The sequence below is a fragment of the Anas platyrhynchos genome, chromosome 3 (genome assembly GCF_047663525.1).
Source record: "Anas platyrhynchos isolate ZD024472 breed Pekin duck chromosome 3, IASCAAS_PekinDuck_T2T, whole genome shotgun sequence".
NCBI lineage: Eukaryota > Metazoa > Chordata > Aves > Anseriformes > Anatidae > Anas > Anas platyrhynchos.
Window position 1 is genome coordinate 16,016,170 of NC_092589.1, and position 16,869 is coordinate 16,033,038.

At 44.1% G+C, this 16,869-nt stretch overlaps 1 protein-coding gene across 1 annotated transcript; it reads left to right on the plus strand.

Annotated features, from left to right (window-relative positions):
* Positions 1–1,992: 1,992 nt before the first annotated feature.
* SEC23B (SEC23 homolog B, COPII coat complex component) lies at positions 1,993–16,790 on the plus strand. The gene is made up of 20 exons (XM_038177556.2): positions 1,993–2,113; positions 2,280–2,516; positions 3,531–3,588; positions 4,245–4,331; positions 4,545–4,781; positions 5,042–5,127; positions 5,907–6,051; positions 6,583–6,741; positions 7,305–7,420; positions 8,219–8,342; positions 8,827–8,907; positions 9,248–9,337; positions 9,817–9,923; positions 10,100–10,253; positions 11,632–11,709; positions 11,994–12,155; positions 12,955–13,041; positions 14,467–14,622; positions 15,638–15,703; positions 16,535–16,790. The coding sequence occupies exons 2-20, from the start codon at positions 2,296–2,298 to the stop codon at positions 16,622–16,624; spliced, it is 2,304 nt and encodes a 767-aa protein (XP_038033484.2). The 5' UTR covers positions 1,993–2,113; positions 2,280–2,295; the 3' UTR covers positions 16,625–16,790.
* The last annotated feature ends 79 nt before the right edge of the window (positions 16,791–16,869 follow it).

The window sequence follows — 16,869 nt, forward strand, 5'->3', positions numbered from 1 at the left end:
AGCTTTCAGGGAAACAACACATCCGTTTCATGCAAGTGTGTCACTTTGTGGTGTGACCATATTCACTGACAATAAGAAAAAGGACAGAGAGCTTGCTGTCAGTGAGCAGATTTAGGAAGTGAAGAGTTGGTCTATCAAGCCCTTTAAATTCTGGCTCATTTATACTGGGTTTATCTGGTTTAGGTGACCTTATCTTTGCGGTCCCTGAACTTTCTTAGCATTGCGGTTGTTAGAAGACTTCTCAAATTTAGAAAAAAAAAGACCTATAGAGAAAAATAAAGCAATTTCACTTTCCTACCTGTAAAATAGGAATCTCTGATCTGTCTAAATAAGAAGAATGATCTTTGTCACCCAGGATCTTCATGAACCCGTCTGACCTATCAGCCTGTTTAAAAAGAGAATAAATACCAAAAGGTAACATTAATATTCTTTTTTGCTCCCTGGCTTCCTTCATTTTTTTTTTCCTCCTACCCAGCAAAGCTATCCCCACTAAAATGTGATACGAAATGTAATGTTTTGAGGACGTTATACTAGCTGCAGTACTGAACACCAAAACACATCACCACCAAAACATCTTGCCCTGGGAAGGAAGCACAAGCTGCTCCTTTCTTTATGTTAGCCTCATAACCAGAGAGCACAGGCGTACTCTGCTGATACCTCTCGCTGCTGCTGGAGGTGTTATGCACGATGGTTGTTCATCTGATGATGCTCAACCTCGTGTTGGAGAGCTCAGTCCCGTTCCTATGAACCCTATAGTGTGCAGCTTGTCCAGCGGTAAGCAGCAGTCCTGAGGCAAGTTGGAGGTCACACCCAAATGCCATTTTAATGTGAAGTGAAGTGCAGGATTGCTTTTGTTTCCAAGAGAAACATTAACTACAGTGCCAGGCTGTACTGTGAACTGAGAGAAAGTACAGCTGCCAGGTACTGTTTAACGTGCCCAGCCTTCACAGTCCAAAGTTTAAAACAATGACAAGCTTAAAGCAAATTGTGGCTGATTGGCTGTTTGGATTTTTTTTTTTTTTTTAATTAATTTGCTTACACATCTCACCTTTGCAGGAGGGGGAGTGGTGGTTGTTCCTCTGCTGCTGTTCGAGTGCCATCTGCTGTCCCCTCCTGGTAGGGCTGCCCTGAGACGAAAAAGAAAAAAGTTTTAAATGCTGGCTTGCTGTTTTGCCTCCACAGGCAGAGCAGGTACCGGGGAGAGAACCACACTGAGTGGGGACAGCAGGGTCTCCTCTTGATTCCAGACATTTCATGCTTTGAAACAGGGTGTCCCACAAGGTGTGCCACAGATGGTCTCAGTTTCTGCTGAAAACGTTCACTTGCTCCCTCAGAAAGCTGATTAGAATCGTTTAGCTTGGAAAAGACCCCTCAGGTCATCAAGTCCAGCTGTTAATTATTGTACTTGGTGCTGCTGTGGAGGTCTGGTGGGTGGGTGGGGACGGGAGGAAGCCGAGTTCAAAGCGCTCTCCTTGGGGTTGTTAAACATGGAACAGATGGAGGCTTATACCCCGCCATCCCTCTATTTTTGAGCTGGTTGGCTGCTCCAGGTAAACAGAATGGGAAAATTGTTGCTGGGATTTTTGGTAGCAGCCTGTGTATGAACACGGGGCTTTGGGATTCTGCTCCGTGCGCCCGCTCGCGGTACTCGCTAAGTGCTTTAGTGAACCTAACGCTGGCAGAGGGGCCAGAAAACAGGAAAAAAAAAAAAAAAAAAAGCACCCAAGCGTAACACCACGCCTACGAGTGCGCTGCTACGGGGAATTTTCGTCATCCCCTCAGCCAGCCCCTTCCTCCTCCGCCCCCCAGCCAGCCCAGCAGTGCCCGTGAGGGAGCGGACGCCGCCTCCCCCATATTTACTAAGGGCACCCATTTCCCTCCATTCGCCCTCTACCCTTAGCCAAGATGGCCTCCAGACGCCGCCGCCGCCACGTTTGTTGTGGTCACCCCTTTCGGAACACTGTGCGGGGGGCGGGTGCCCTTAAGCAAGATGCCGGCGGGGCGTGCCGGCGCCGCCATCTTGTGTGCGGGCAGGCGGCGTCCCGCTGAGCTGGCCTTACCGGCGGAGCGGGGCCTGCCGGGACCGGGCGTCAGCGGCCGGGGGAGCGCTGAGGTGAGGTGAGGGCAGGGCGGGTGGGCGGCGGGGGGGGGGGCTCCACAGCCTCCAACAGCGCCCACCTCACGTTTGGGCATCGACTGTGGGGTTTTCGTGTTTCTTTGCTGGTTTTGGTGAGTTTTTAGCCAACCTGCCTCAACGTGCTTTGCTTCGTTCCTTCCAGAGGTGCTGCAGCCCCCATGGCGACCTACCTGGAGTTCATCCAGCAGAATGAGGAGCGCGACGGGGTGCGCTTCAGCTGGAACGTCTGGCCCTCCAGCCGGCTGGAGGCCACACGCATGGTGGTGCCCCTCGCCTGCCTCCTCACCCCGCTGAAGGAGCGCCCCGACCTGCCGCCGCTGCAGTACGAGCCGGTGCTGTGCAGCAGGCCCACCTGCAAAGCGGTGCTCAACCCGCTCTGGTACGTGGCGCTCGGCTGGGGGTGCTGGGAGAGAGGCGTTATCCTCATCTGCCTCATTCCTCCTTTTCCTCAGCCTGGCGCTTGTCAGCTTTCTTCGTGTGGTTGTAGTGAGTCTGGTAAAAACCACGCTGGGTGTGTTAAATGCCAGCTCATTGCTGGAGCTGCCAGAACCTGAGGAGAGAGGATTGTCTTCAGGAGGGCTGTTAAGCTGAAGGTAACATGGAAACAGCCAGTCCTGTTACCATCCCAGAGAACTTTGTGGTAAATGACGAAATGAACAAATAGAAATGCTGGTTATATTGACGTTGTCCTCTGGGCCATGGCGTTCATTTAGTTTCCTGGTTTTATACACATCCTATTAGTTGTGGGTTGTCTCCAATATGAGCATCTAGGTTATCTTTGCAGTTTTCCTAAGAATTTAAGATGAAATCTTTGTCCCAAAGTCACATGGTGATCATGCTTACGTGGAGCATAGCATCAGGCTGAGGAAAAAGGAAGGAAACTAGTTAGAGGAAGTAGGAAGAGATCAAAGCCATGAAATAAGAATATGGTCAGGCTTTACTGCACTAGCAGTTATTGTATGTACTGGGCTGAGGAGAGTAAACTCCTCGGTGCAGTTTGTTCTGCGTTTATACAGGATGTGGGTGGGTGGCTCCTGCTGCTCTGTGACTGGAGCACTTGTGTGCTGCAGCTATACAAACAATGGGATCACTGAGATAGGCCCAAGCATAGCGAAAGAATAATAAGACGTAAACTTTTGTCTACTAAAGCCGAAGCTTCAGAGAGCTGTTGGTGGTCGCTCATGCTGGCAAGCCTGGAAGCAGCCAGGCTGGCTGAGCTAACAGCCTTTCTGACGTTAGAACAAGAGTCTGAATCGCTACAACCCTGTCATTCAAGCTGTAGTGTCTGGTGTTTTGTTTCTTCCTCAGTGCTGTGAACCAGTGTAGATAACTGTGAAGCTGGGCTGTAAGGTTGTTCCTACAGCTGTACTAATGCCTTGCCTTTTCCCTGCAGCCAGGTTGACTATCGGGCCAAGCTCTGGGCTTGTAACTTCTGTTTTCAGAGAAATCAGGTATGTTGAAAACAGCCTCAGCCTTCCTATGTTTTCATTGAGTGTTTTATTGATGGCCTGCCCTGGCAAAGGATGTTAAAAAGAGCAGAAATTCCACCTCTCTAGATTTCATCCCTTGGCCTTTTTCCCTTAATGAACCCAGGCCAGAGTACTTGTTAATGAGCCTGTTTCATGTGACATTTTGCCTATTTTCAACATTTTTGTCAATGATTTTACCAGCATGGAAGGCACACAAAAGAGAGAGCGAGCTGTTTTTTTTTCCACATGTGTTTCCATTGTGGTTCTTTTTGCACTTGACATTTACTATTCTTGCCAAGTATGAAACTTAGTAAGTTTGGGAAGACTTTTGCCATTAGAAAATGTTGTATGGTTAAACAGTTTTTTGCTAACACATGGCTACTGCTTTAGTCCTGCCTTTCACTTAGAGTGGGGTGAGTGAGTAGCTGTCTGTACTGCTTGCCACCGATGTCTGTGCTTAGGAAAGCAGCAATATTAGGAAAGCCGGGCTCTTGTCATGAATTAATCAGATTGGTGTGGTGGTAGTAAATAGAATTGGACAACCACATCACAAGCAGGGCAGCCTCTGTACTGCAGAGAAGGGCCCTACATTTCTGCCCTGCAAATTCCTTGTCCTAATTTTTGGTTCTGTTTTTCAGTTCCCTCCAGCATATGCAGGCATATCTGAAGTCAATCAACCAGCAGAGCTTATGCCTCAGTTTTCAACAATTGAATATATTGTGCAGGTAAGTGAGTCATAGGCAAATTTGCAGCCCCCAGAACTGTCTTGTTGGTGATATCTTTTGTATGTATTTGTTTTAATTAAGATAATGGAAATAAGTATGACTTATGTAAGATGCTTAAGATAGGGCTCATTTTATTCTTTTGACTGGAGTCATGATAAGAAGTGTCACCTAGCATGTGTACATGCCTAGTAAACCCATTTCTTTCCACACCAGCGAGGTCCACAGACACCGTTGATCTTCCTGTATGTTGTTGACACATGCTTGGAAGAGGAGGACTTGCAGGCGCTGAAGGAGTCCCTCCAGATGTCCCTGAGTCTGCTGCCTGCTGATGCTCTGGTGGGGCTTATCACTTTTGGCAGAATGGTCCAGGTTCACGAACTGAGCTGTGAAGGGATTTCCAAGAGCTACGTGTTTAGGGGCACGAAAGACCTGACGGCTAAGCAAATACAGGTATGTCCTGCCATTTGTCAGGCCAGTGGCTTGTTCCTGTTAGCTCTGTTGACACCACTGCTGTCTTTCAAGCTCTGAGGGAGGAAGGAAGGTTCAGTGCTCTTTATTATTTGTTATGCCATTACCTTCCCAGTGCCTCCTCTGTCTTTTTGTCATTGTGAATGTTTAGAAGCTTGTCCAAGATAGAATGTTTATATCTTGCATGATTGATCTATTGATGATTTCCTAATTTCCTAACCCTTTTTTCTTCTGTTCTGTAGGATATGCTTGGGCTTTCAAGGCCAGCTGTCCCCATTCAACAAGGAAGACCTCTTCAGACTCAGGAGCAACCTGCTATTTCAAGCAGGTAAGTACTACATCAACACAGCAGAAGATCAGGGAAGATGTTTTATGACCCTTTGGGATCACACTTCTAAACCTAGGTTTCCTAAGAGGAATTTTTTGTAAGAAGACTTAAATGGTGTTGTCTTGTCACAGTTATTTCCCTCCGTCATGGGATATGTGTGGATGGGATTTACTAGAGCTATGTTTTAGGCTCCTGTAGCATCTTGGTTTTGCAGTTGCAAGAAATGTAATTGACATTCAGGCTGGATTTCTACTTGAAAAACATAAGGTAGTAGTCTTTGGAACCCATATTTATTGCTCAGGGGTTGTATGTGTTTAGAGCAAGGGTTTTGGTTCACCAGCCAATGGGGACCTTGTTTGAGTGATATTTCTACGTATCACCTTCTCTTCCTTGCCCAATTAAGTCCAAAAAATGATTGGTAGGCAGGCAGTGACCATGAACAATGAAGCTGTATTTGCCTTTGTTGAACACGGTGTTTTCTTCCTCAGCTCCTCTTTTTCAATGTATTTTGGTATACAAAATCACCAGTGAAGTCCCTTTCCTATGCTTTGTGTGTTTTTTGCTTTCTCATTGGTTCCTGATGACTTGCTTTGGTCAGTTCTGTTATTTTGCCTTGGAAAGTTTGTACGTGTAGGAGTGTGCCACATGACTTTTTGCTTCTGATAACTCTGTCTCAGTGCAATTTAAGTGTGCAAGGAACAGAGGCACTTTTCTTCTCTTAAACTGAAGGGATTTGTAAGCAGGAAAACATTTCATTTTATTTTATTTTATTTTTTCAGGTTTCTGCAACCAGTTCATAAGATTGACATGAATTTAACAGACCTCTTGGGAGAACTGCAAAGGGACCCATGGCCAGTGACCCAGGGAAAGAGGCCTTTACGTTCCACTGGAGTAGCTCTTTCGATTGCTGTTGGCTTGTTAGAGGTACTCTTGCTGCTGCTGTTTCTTTGAGATGAGCTGTCTTTGCTGAGACACGTGCAGGTCCCAGTCCAGCTTGGTTTGTGGCCCCTTTACACTGGGACGCAGCGATGCGTTTTGTCTCTGCTGGCATTTGACAAGAGTCAGCACCAGCTGGTGCAGAGTGGGCTGGGGATTTACATTAAATGTAAACTACATTACGGAAAATGCAGGTGTTTAAAGGTCTCTGATCCTTGTGCATATGGCCACGTGGAGTTGATTGCATGTACTGGGTTTCTCTGAGGGTCATCTGAGATATATGTAGAAAGAACAGAAACTGCCTGCTTCCTGTTGTGAAGCTTGATGTAGCTTGAGCCTAAACCAGAGGGTGCCTGACAGGAAATGCGTTGCTGTTTGTCAGAGCTGCCTCAAACAGCGATGGGTTCCTAATGATATTGCAGAAGAGCAAGCAGATGCTCCTCTAAATAAAGTGTTGTCCTTTTTAAACACCCTTTTACTCTCCCCGCTCTCTAATGTAAGGCCTTATTTTTATTTTAGGGCACGTTTCCAAACACAGGGGCCAGAATAATGCTATTTACAGGTGGGCCACCAACGCAGGGACCGGGCATGGTGGTGGGAGATGAACTGAAGACACCCATTCGTTCGTGGCATGACATCGAGAAGGACAACGCAAGGTTCATGAAGAAGGCCACCAAAGTAGGTGCTGCTGTCAGCTGGGGGCAAAGCCACGGGCAGCAGCTTAGGCTTGTTGCATGGCACAGCGTGTGTGTAAAGACAAAAACGGTGTTGTGAGTGTTGGGACGTGACACAAACCCGTGTAGACAGCTGTCCAATATCCTTCTTCAGGGAATAAACATCCCATTTTCTTGATATGGGAACAGCATGTCTGTTACATATACAACGTACATTTCACAGACTCATACGACGTATGTATGAGTCTTCCTGTGTTTTTAGCTCAAGGGAATGGTAAAAGAGACTTGCTGTTATTTATTAGTTATAACAGATAAAGAGCTTGTGTGTGGATGAGGGTAGCAGTTCATGTCTTCTCTGTACCTGTGACTTGCAATTCAAGCTTATCCAAAGGAGACATCCTAGGAAGGAGAAGTGTGCTTAGGCAGGCAGCTGTTTACCTTTACACTCCTGGTATTGGTTTCATTTGTGCTTTGTGCCTCAATGTGTTGGCCTCGGCTGGAGAGCAGAAGAGACATTGCCTGATGCAGCATCCTAAAACTGTGGTGTCTGTTGTCTTTTGTCCCCAGCACTATGAGACTCTGGCCAACCGCACTGCAACCAACGGGCACTGCATCGACATCTACGCCTGTGCCCTGGATCAGACCGGACTGCTGGAGATGAAATGTTGTGCAAACCTCACTGGGTATGTTCATGGCAGGAAACACAAAGGTGGCACCTGCATTTTTTGGAGGGGGAGAATGGTTCAGAAAGCAGCTAGTTTGCAAGACAAAAGGGAGAGATTTTCGTCACTTTATTCTAAACTATGGTTTGAATTTGCCAGGAGTTATATTGGCAAAGCTCCCCTGATCCCAGTCCACATTTCTGAAGTCTCACAGTAGCACATGAATTAACGCTGCTGGTAGAAAACTTGATGTCCTGCTTTTGAGAAAGGTATTCTAAAGCATGGTGCAACATGTCTTTTGCAAATGCCTTTTGACTCCTTCAAATGCCTTGGGAGGTAACGAGCGTCCTTCACAGAATTGATGGGATGTAGATCCCATGCGTTGTGGTGCGTGCATGACTGAAGCACCATCAGAAGAGCAGAGCTTCAGGCATGGAGGGCAGAAGCTTTCTTTGCGTGGGCAAGATTTTCTCTGCTTAACAGCTCATTTTGCTTTCTCAGGGGAAGTAGGCTGAGCAAAGCTCTCTTTGGGTTGAGATGTATGTTTGTAACCCCTGAGCATTTTTAAGGCAGCTGAAAGGATGGCAAGAAATAAATTGAGAAAGCAAGCTGGAAAAGAGCATTAGCTTGTCTGGCTTTGGAGGCATTTATTAATCTGTGTTCTCTAATGTGAATTCAACCTATGCAAATGCATGCTTTTAAAACAGTTTCTGCCCGTGTTTTCATGCATGAGAGTTGGGGGGGGTGTATCCTTTGTGATTTACTTCTGGTTTCCAATTGTTTCAATTTTTTCTTTTTTTTTTTTTGTTTTCCTCATAGAGGACACATGGTGATGGGAGACTCCTTCAACACTTCTCTCTTCAAGCAGACCTTCCAGCGGGTGTTTAACAAAGGGTTCAATGGGGACTTTCGGATGGCTTTTGGTGCGAGTTTGGAAGTGAAGGTGAGACTCCAGTTAAATTGGCTGACATGAATTGGGAAATGCAAATGCTGTTGATAGGAAAAGCTGGTTAAATATCTGTGTTGTAGAATTTTCTACATGTTTGAGGTTGGCTGTAGTGCCTGCTTTGCAAGAAGTACTATAATGGATTGAGTGGAGGGATTTTTGTTTGAAAGCTTATTAATTTTTTTCTTTCTTAAAATAAAAATTCTGAATTTTGCTTTTCCTCACTCAGCAAGCAACGTTTCATACTCTCTCATGGTGACTATGGATATGTCTCCACTGTTAAAATGTGGCCATGTAGATTCTCCTATGTTCACCAGCTGTAGCAGTAGGTGACCTGGGAAGGTACTCACAGGTGCTTTCCCTGGTAGCCGTGTATATTAAATTTCTGATCAAAGCTGAGCAGCTGATTCAGTCTGTGTATGTTCTGTTCTACTAACTTCTTTTTTTTTTTTCTTTGAAAACTTTTTTGACATTGTTCTAGACATCTAGGGAGCTGAAAATTGCAGGAGCTATTGGACCGTGTGTATCCTTGAATGCTAAAGGGCCGTGTGTTTCTGAAAATGTAAGTTTCCAATCTGGTAAGAAAACAAACAAAAAAATCACACCTATGCTGAAGTAGGAAACTTCAGTACTGCAAAATTTCTGGCTAGACCTAGAGGTCAGCTAGAATGTGAGAGTTTTCAAGAAGAGTGATTTGGAAAGGAAAAGGCATTTTTTCCTAGATTAAGTTCTTGCCCTATAAAATCTTTTTGTAATTGCATGCCCTTCCGTAACTTAATCCATACCCGGAAGATAAGAAATGCAGAAGGACTGCCATGACTTGTAGCTCTGATTGGAATTTAACTGCTTGCATTACCCACTACCAGAGACAAAAAGGCTTTTTTCTTTTCAATTCTGTGCAGGAACTTGGAATTGGAGGAACATCTCAATGGAAGATTTGTAGTTTGGATCCCAGCACAACTCTGGCCATTTATTTTGAAGTGGTAAATCAGGTCAGCCCTTACTTTTCTCTTTTTGGTCTTCATTTTTACAAGCTGAGTAGTTGTAACAGGGCCAGGAAATGAAATGGCATTGCTTGTGTTTTCGATGGATGGCTGTAAAGTGCCAAAGTAACTTTCTTACAGGTTGTTTCCCTATGCATAAATTGCATGATGTTTTTACTTTGTACAAGAATTGCATTCTTTCTTCTTGTCTTCTTCTGATGGCATTCATTCACGAAGAAGAAATAGTCTTTTTTGGTGTTAGGTGCTCTGGAGAATAAAACGATAATTGCTTTCAAATTCTTGGAGAATTGATCCTCTGAGTTGTAATATGAGATGACGCACAAGCAGATGTTTTTCTCTTCTCTTGTCCATCTCAAGCTTGAATTTGCTCTATGATTATTCAGTTGATGCCCTGGAGTTGTCCCTGTAGGGTACAGAGCTAAGTCAAAGCCAGCCTGTATTGAAGCCTTACCTTATTTCTTTTGCAGCACAATGCACCGATTCCTCAGGGAGGCCGAGGGGCAGTGCAGTTCGTCACTCAGTATCAACACTCCAGTACGCAGAAACGCATTCGTGTCACCACCATAGCCAGAAAGTGAGTATCTCGTGCCAGTTCTTTGGCAGAATGGCAGAAACTTCAGCACAGACTGTGCTGGAATTGTATTAGCCTTTTATTGCATGCATTGGCCACAGAATATTTGGCACAGGGGGGATAAATCTGGTTTGGGTTTTGCTGACAATGAACGCGCTAACCCTTTACTAATCCTTCAGCTGGGCAGATGCACAGAGTCAACTCCAGCACATAGAAGCTGCGTTTGACCAGGAAGCAGCTGCTGTGCTGATGGCACGGCTAGGAGTGTACAGAGCTGAATCTGAGGAGGGGCCTGATGTCCTGCGATGGCTGGACAGGCAGCTGATCAGACTGGTAAGACCAGTAGGCTGCAGTTGGGTGCAGTCTTAATTCAAATAAAAAGGGTCTATTGGAATGAAAACACCTTTCTTTTTCCAGGTTGTCTTGTTTCATTGTGCTCTGATCATGGTCCTGTAGTTGTAGTAAGTGATATTTGGAAGATGATATGATCAGTGAATTTGTGGTGGGGTAGGTAAGCATCTCATTGTCCTGAAAGGGCCAAACCCGAGATGAAAGAAGTGATAGTGGACCCGTGATATTGCAGGTGGGAAGGGACCTCTGGAGGTCTCAGCACCCTGTTCAAGCAGGGCTAGCTTTGTATTACAGAAGGTTGCTCTGGGTCCTGTTCAGGTGAGCTAGGAAGATCTCCAAGGATGGAAGTTGTCTTGCTTCTCGACAGCCTGTTTCAACATTTGATCACAGTTACTGTGCCTTACTGCTTTTGCATTATATGCAGTCAGAATTTCCATTTCTCCAGCTACCCACTAGGTATCAGCAGACATTACAGTATGACCCCAGGTCCCACTCTTCACTAGGATGAACAAACTCAACTGCTTCAGCCCCTGATCAGCTTGGTGGCATCTGCTAGGCTCACTTCAGAATGTCCTCTTACGTCTTGCACTGGGAAGCCTCAAACTGGACACAGCCTTCAGATGGGCTCTCACCAGTACCAACTAGAGAGGAGTTGTCACTTCCCAGCTAATGGCGTTGTCCTGTGTCCTCGTTCTGTCTCTGTCTTCAGATTTCACAGGCTGGAATTACCTAAACCAAATCGGTTCCAGGGTTGTCTGAACACCTGTGCAGATTTGATACTGACAGTTACAGCACATCAAAAACTGGAAAAAAAAACAGCCAGTGTCAAACAGGAATTTGAGCACTGAAACACACGTGGGCGTGCCACATGCTGAAATGATTGTGGAGTCATTTATAGTTGATAAAGAAGTTCTAAATTGATAAAGAAATTTATTGAAAATGCTTCCTGTTTTCAGTGAAGCAGTTAGTGAAATTCCAGTCTGCTGCTGCTCTAGAAGGAAGCAGAGTTAATGCAGAAGTGTTTCATAGTGTACAAAGCTTAAGTCTGATGTAGTATCCCTGATCCAATGGAAAAATGGATGGTACTAGAAGCACCATTTCTTTAATTCTCAGATAACTTTGAATCTAGATTCAAAACTCTAGATTTTTCTTAGTGAGTTGTCGTTCTCATTCCAGTTAGATACAGAAGTCACTGACATACACAGCAAATTTAAAGTCTGTTCTTATTTTACTTCTTGTTGCATTCATGACTTAGTTGCTCTGTTTAAAAACATTAATAAACAACAAAAAAAAAAGTTAATACTGAGGAGTGTATGTGTGGAGAGGGATATAACCAAAGTATGCATTTTGCTTCCTACAGTGTCAGAAATTTGGACAATACAACAAAGATGATCCCAACTCCTTCAGATTGTCAGAATCGTTTTCTTTGTATCCCCAGGTGAGAATTTATCTTCTTGGAGCTCTGGGAAAAATGTACAAGGGTGAGGGAGAGTGATGATAAAACATCTAGTAATGTCCCTCAGATTCACAAGGGGCGGAACAGATGTGTTTTGACTTTGGTGGGCTGGTCCTGTAGTTCAGTGCTGCAAATGACTGGTAGTGAGGAGTTCACTGGGAGATTTTTTCCAAAGAATTTGTTTTTCACCGATACAAATTTCCGAGTACAGAGCTTTCAGCGTAACCTCACTGACACTTCTCTTCTTACTCATCTTTCTGTTGCAGTTCATGTTCCATTTGCGACGCTCCCCATTCCTGCAGGTCTTCAATAACAGCCCAGATGAATCTTCTTATTACCGTCACCACTTTGCTAGGCAAGATTTGACCCAGTCTCTCATTATGATCCAGCCCATCCTTTATGCTTATTCTTTCCATGGGCCTCCTGAGGTAAGCCTGTGTTTAACAGAAAGAGGTGGATCAAACCAAAATAATGAGCATTCAGTCAGAATAACAATAGTTTGTCAAAAAGGCCACTGTGTGTTTTTTTTTAATCAAGGTTATTGCTAGAGGATGACTTGGGATGATGTAAAATATACATTATATTTTCACTAGGCTTTCTTTCAGTATGTAAACCATATTTTCAGTAGGCTTTTTGAACGCGCACACATACACAGCAAAGAAAAAACACCAAAAACCAAACACCTGGTGAATCTTGAAGCTCTCAGTAGCAATTCTGTTTCTCTGCAAAGGCTGCCTCCTCCACTGTGTAAGTCAGCAAGCCTCAGCCCTTGCAGGTCATAATCTCTCACCAGCTGCTTGTTTTCAGCTGTTTATGCAGCACTGTTAAACTGCTGGACAAACTGGCAGCTACCTTGAGTGGAGTGTGTCTGGCAGGAAAGAAATGCAGAAGCTGCTGGAGTAACACTTTAAAACGTTCTTGGAAGCATTTGCCAAAGTCCATGCTTTTTTTTTTTTTTTTTAACTTTTGCTTAAGATCACTTCAAACTAAATTTGATAGCCGTAGAAATTGCTTTCACACGCATTTCATACAGTAGCTGAGGACCTGCCGCTCCATTCAGTGATGCCCCAGGAGGCTGATGGTACTCTGCAAGGCATTCTCATGGGCTGAGCAGTCCTTGACAGTCTCCTCTGTACACGCGTGGCTGAGCAAATGGTTCCCCCCCAACTGTGAAAGTTAATACAGTTCTGAGGACGAAGTGTAGTGACTGACCTTTGTTTTCTGCAGCCGGTGCTTTTGGACAGCAGCAGTATTCTTCCTGACAGAATCCTACTGATGGATACCTTCTTCCAGATAGTTATTTACCTTGGTGAGGTATGGTGAAATGCCTTCTCGCTCTCTGTTTGCACTCTTCCTTCTGCCATGCAGGCAAACAAGGTCACTGTTAGTACAAAACAAACTGCTTGCAAAGCCTACGCTAGCAGAACGACATCACACACATGTTGCCAGTTGTAAGGCACAAAAACCCCACTGGAGTAGCTAAGGATGTGTTCTGCAGTGAGCAATAGCTGTCCTGTTAGCTTGGTAATGCAGGTGAACTTTTCTTGCTGTGCCTGGAAAAGGCCAGAGAAGGATGAAACTCAGCAGGGCAGAGGGAGCTGCAGCGTTTTTCATCAGATACGTGACACAGTTGGTTCCTGGGTTTTGACACTTAAATACTGCTACTCTGAAAGAAGTCAGTTATGAATTTTGGCAGTTTCTGCTTGTAAATATTGGATGATCTTGAGGTCTTCTCTTGCATTCCTTCCATCATCACTGATATAAGCACTTAGGTGCGGGCTCCTTCTGAACCTTCAGATTTAGGTCAATATCCAAAGCCTTGAAGCTGGCTTGCTTTCCTCTTCTTTCTCTGGAAATATCACTTTTATTTGATGTCTTTTTAACCCCCCTCATATCCTTGCAGTCCTGCTTGGTGAGTAGTCCACATGCAGTTTCTTCTACCTAAACATGAAATTGAATTAGAATTTAAATGAACTCATCTTGGCTTATGGTCAAACATTCCTATTAGTTATTTTTTTATTGGAGGAGGTGTCTTAACTCTTCCCTTCATTTTTGAACTGAGCTATTGATATTTAATGACTGTTATTAGAATGCTTAAATTTTGGTATGATAGCTTGCAGCAGCTCCATTATTGGCTCCCAACATTCCTCCACGTAGTGTTTGTTCTCTCTGAGAAGAGAGCAGGGATATGCAAGTGACATGAGCAGGAGTTGAATGGTGGAGTCAACAACAATAAATCTCCCAAAGTCACCTTAACCGGTGTCTACCTATCTTAAATGTTCTGAAGTAACACAGCAGCTGGGTAAAATTAGACAAGGGAAGAGTGAGGTGTGTGATCTGCCTATGTGTGGAGCAATTGTCAGTTACCAGTGTCACTTGAAAATGGTGTAGTACTGTGGTTGCTTTGTTTAAGACCAAGTCAAATTCCAAATGTCAGTGATTTTATAGCTGCTTGGTACTTTTATGTCAATGCAGGCTGACACATAATGGCTTGCAGTTTTCTTTGAACAAATTGTTCTTGTATTGCACAGACTGCTACCCAATTTTGTATTGAGTGCCTTTTCTTAAATTAAAGAACAAACAGAAACTAAACAATACTATTGACAGAACAGTGAAAGCTCGTTTGTCTCGTATTCTGTAAGAGGAAGTATGTGTGATGTTCTGCCTGAAGAAGCCCCAGTTACAAAGGGGAGGCCTGTAGACATCTCTACCACTTTTTAACTTCCTCCCTGTCAATAGACTATTGCACAGTGGCAGAAAGCTGGTTACCAAGACATGCCGGAATATGAAAACTTCAAGCACCTACTCCAAGCCCCGCTGGATGATGCCCAGGAAATCTTGCAGACTAGATTCCCAATGCCACGTTACATCCACACTGAGCATGGGGGCAGTCAGGTAAGGAGGTTTATTCAGGAACTCTTTTTGTTGAATAAAGCAAATACCTGTCTTTTCCTGCTTTACAAAAGGAGTGGTTTTGTAAGTTAAGTACAGTGGTAATTTAGCTTTTAAAAGTATAGAGCTTGTATATTTTCTCACGAGCTCTTACTGCCACTTTTGTCTTTTAATAAGCCAGTCACTCTCTTTGTATGCTTTTGAAATCTGAGAATGGAAGGTGGGGGGATTATTCCCCCCAAAAAGAGGTGGGAAATAAATGACTTGGCTACGTATCTAAGCTTACTCAAGCAAGACAGGGAGTGCGGTTAGTTTGCCGTGACCATAAGTCACACTGAGTGATTAAACATCTGTTCTTTTATTCTCGGATGCCAGATGAGGTTATAAAATAGTTCCTATTTTTGTTCTTTCCAGAATTGCAGTAGTTCAGTGCTTCTCTGTGGCTGGGTTGTTTGTAGGGGTGAAGAGGCAGGAATCCATACTCCAAAACTAAATTTTGGTGTTAATTTCTAATATTATGAGTGTTACCTTGGTTCTCCATTGACCTCTTTCCTGCAGTGCAGATGGGGACTTGCATGGGATGCTGCGGGTGACGTGGCTGTGTCACGTGGAACCAGAGCTGCCCTGCCAAGCAGGCACCGCTTGCTGCAGCAGAGCTATGTCCCTTGGGCAGACCTTCAAGGTGACATCCTTGCTTTTGAAATGGAGGCACCCATAGGGAACTGCCACCACCTGGTGGTAAACTCCCTTCCCTGCTGTTACTCTGTAGATAATGCAATTAGCAGAACTTGCAGTTTTCTTTTTGAGACAGCAGGAAGATATCCCAAGTTTTAAGTTCAGTAAAATTGTCATTGGAGCAGGCCTATTTCTGAACTTCAAACCTGTTTAAGTTAAACTAGCATGTTGCTTGTAAAAGCAGAGGAAAATCACTATTCATGTATCTAAGGTGGTAAGTCTTACGAGAGCTGACGAGGCTGCCCTTCTGTAAAAACAGTTTTCCCATGTTTTGTTTTAATAGGCCCGGTTCCTCTTGTCTAAAGTGAACCCTTCTCAGACCCACAATAACCTCTATGCATGGGGCCAGGTAAGCAATGGAAGAGCTGCTTATGTTTGGGAATGCTGTAAAATGTACATCTACGTATTTGTCTGCATAGTGGCAGTCCTGCTTCATCGCATGCTATTTGGCCACAAAGTGGCTATGTTTGTCCTGCTCTCACCTAACAGCTTTTTGCAAGACATCTGTGGTTGGATTTGAAAACTTTATAGTGCTTTGCAGCACAAAGCAGCAAGGTCGCTTCTATGCACCAAAGGATTTCTGATGGAATTACTGGCTGAGATTGTAATAGGTGTAGCATTTAAAAGACACAACTGATTTACTAGATTTGTCTAGTAAGGTTAAATTTTCATTCAATGTCATTATTTGGGTCCATAGTTGTTGATAATTGGTACTGGTGGGAGCGCTAGATGACAAGATATTCAGAACAGAATTTTCAAGTGTAGATGGCAAAACTCCTGCTTCTGTTCTTTGGTGGAACCCCTCCCCCCTGTTTTCAGCATTTTGTGCTTAGGACACAGTGTATTGTTTTGTAAGAAGTAACTAGCATACGGATGGATACATATCTAATTTTTCTGCAAATAACAGGTATTTATATTCTTGTATGTGTAGAGCTTTGGGCAGGAAACTTCCTATTGCTTTAGAAAGAAGAGGCTTTTTTGCTGTAGGTGCAGACGGCACGGAAGGATGTTGTCAGTGCAGTTGTCAAAAAGTGGTGTCTTTTGAGTAGGTCTGCCCTTTATAAGGAAAAGGTGATTGATTTAATAGGCAATCAGTGTTAGTAGACTGCTGACTTCTGATTTGGTTTCAGTTAGGCCCTGGTGCTATTTGAGACTCATTATTTTTTTAATTTGTTTGCAGGAATCAGGAGCTCCAATCCTGACAGATGATGTTAGCCTCCAGGTGTTCATGGACCACCTGAAGAAGCTGGCAGTGTCCAGTGCATCATGACTTGGATCCAACAGAGAAGCAAGAACAGAAGAGTTATGTGGATCATGGTGATGACAAAAGTGGAACGATCTATTTACATTTCCTTCTCTTTTAGAATACGGTTTTTAAATACTGAATGAAATAAATATGGGGGGAGAGTTTTGTACTTTGCCCTTTTAGATATTAATTTATTTGTATTCCTTTTTGTCTCTATTGTTCACTCCACATCTTTCATACTGTAATTAGAGCTGAAGTAGCCCTTAGCA

What these genes read in the sequence shown, in the direction of transcription:
- SEC23B (XM_038177556.2), top strand. Translation starts at nt 2,296, where the DNA reads ATGGCGACCTACCTGGAGTTCATCCAGCAGAATGAGGAGCGCGACGGG. An exon ending in CAACCTGCTATTTCAAGCAG is followed by an intron (nt 5,128 to 5,906) that starts GTAAGTACTACA and finishes TTATTTTTTCAG; the next exon opens with GTTTCTGCAACCAGTTCATA. An exon ending in GGCCGTGTGTTTCTGAAAAT is followed by an intron (nt 8,908 to 9,247) that starts GTAAGTTTCCAA and finishes AATTCTGTGCAG; the next exon opens with GAACTTGGAATTGGAGGAAC.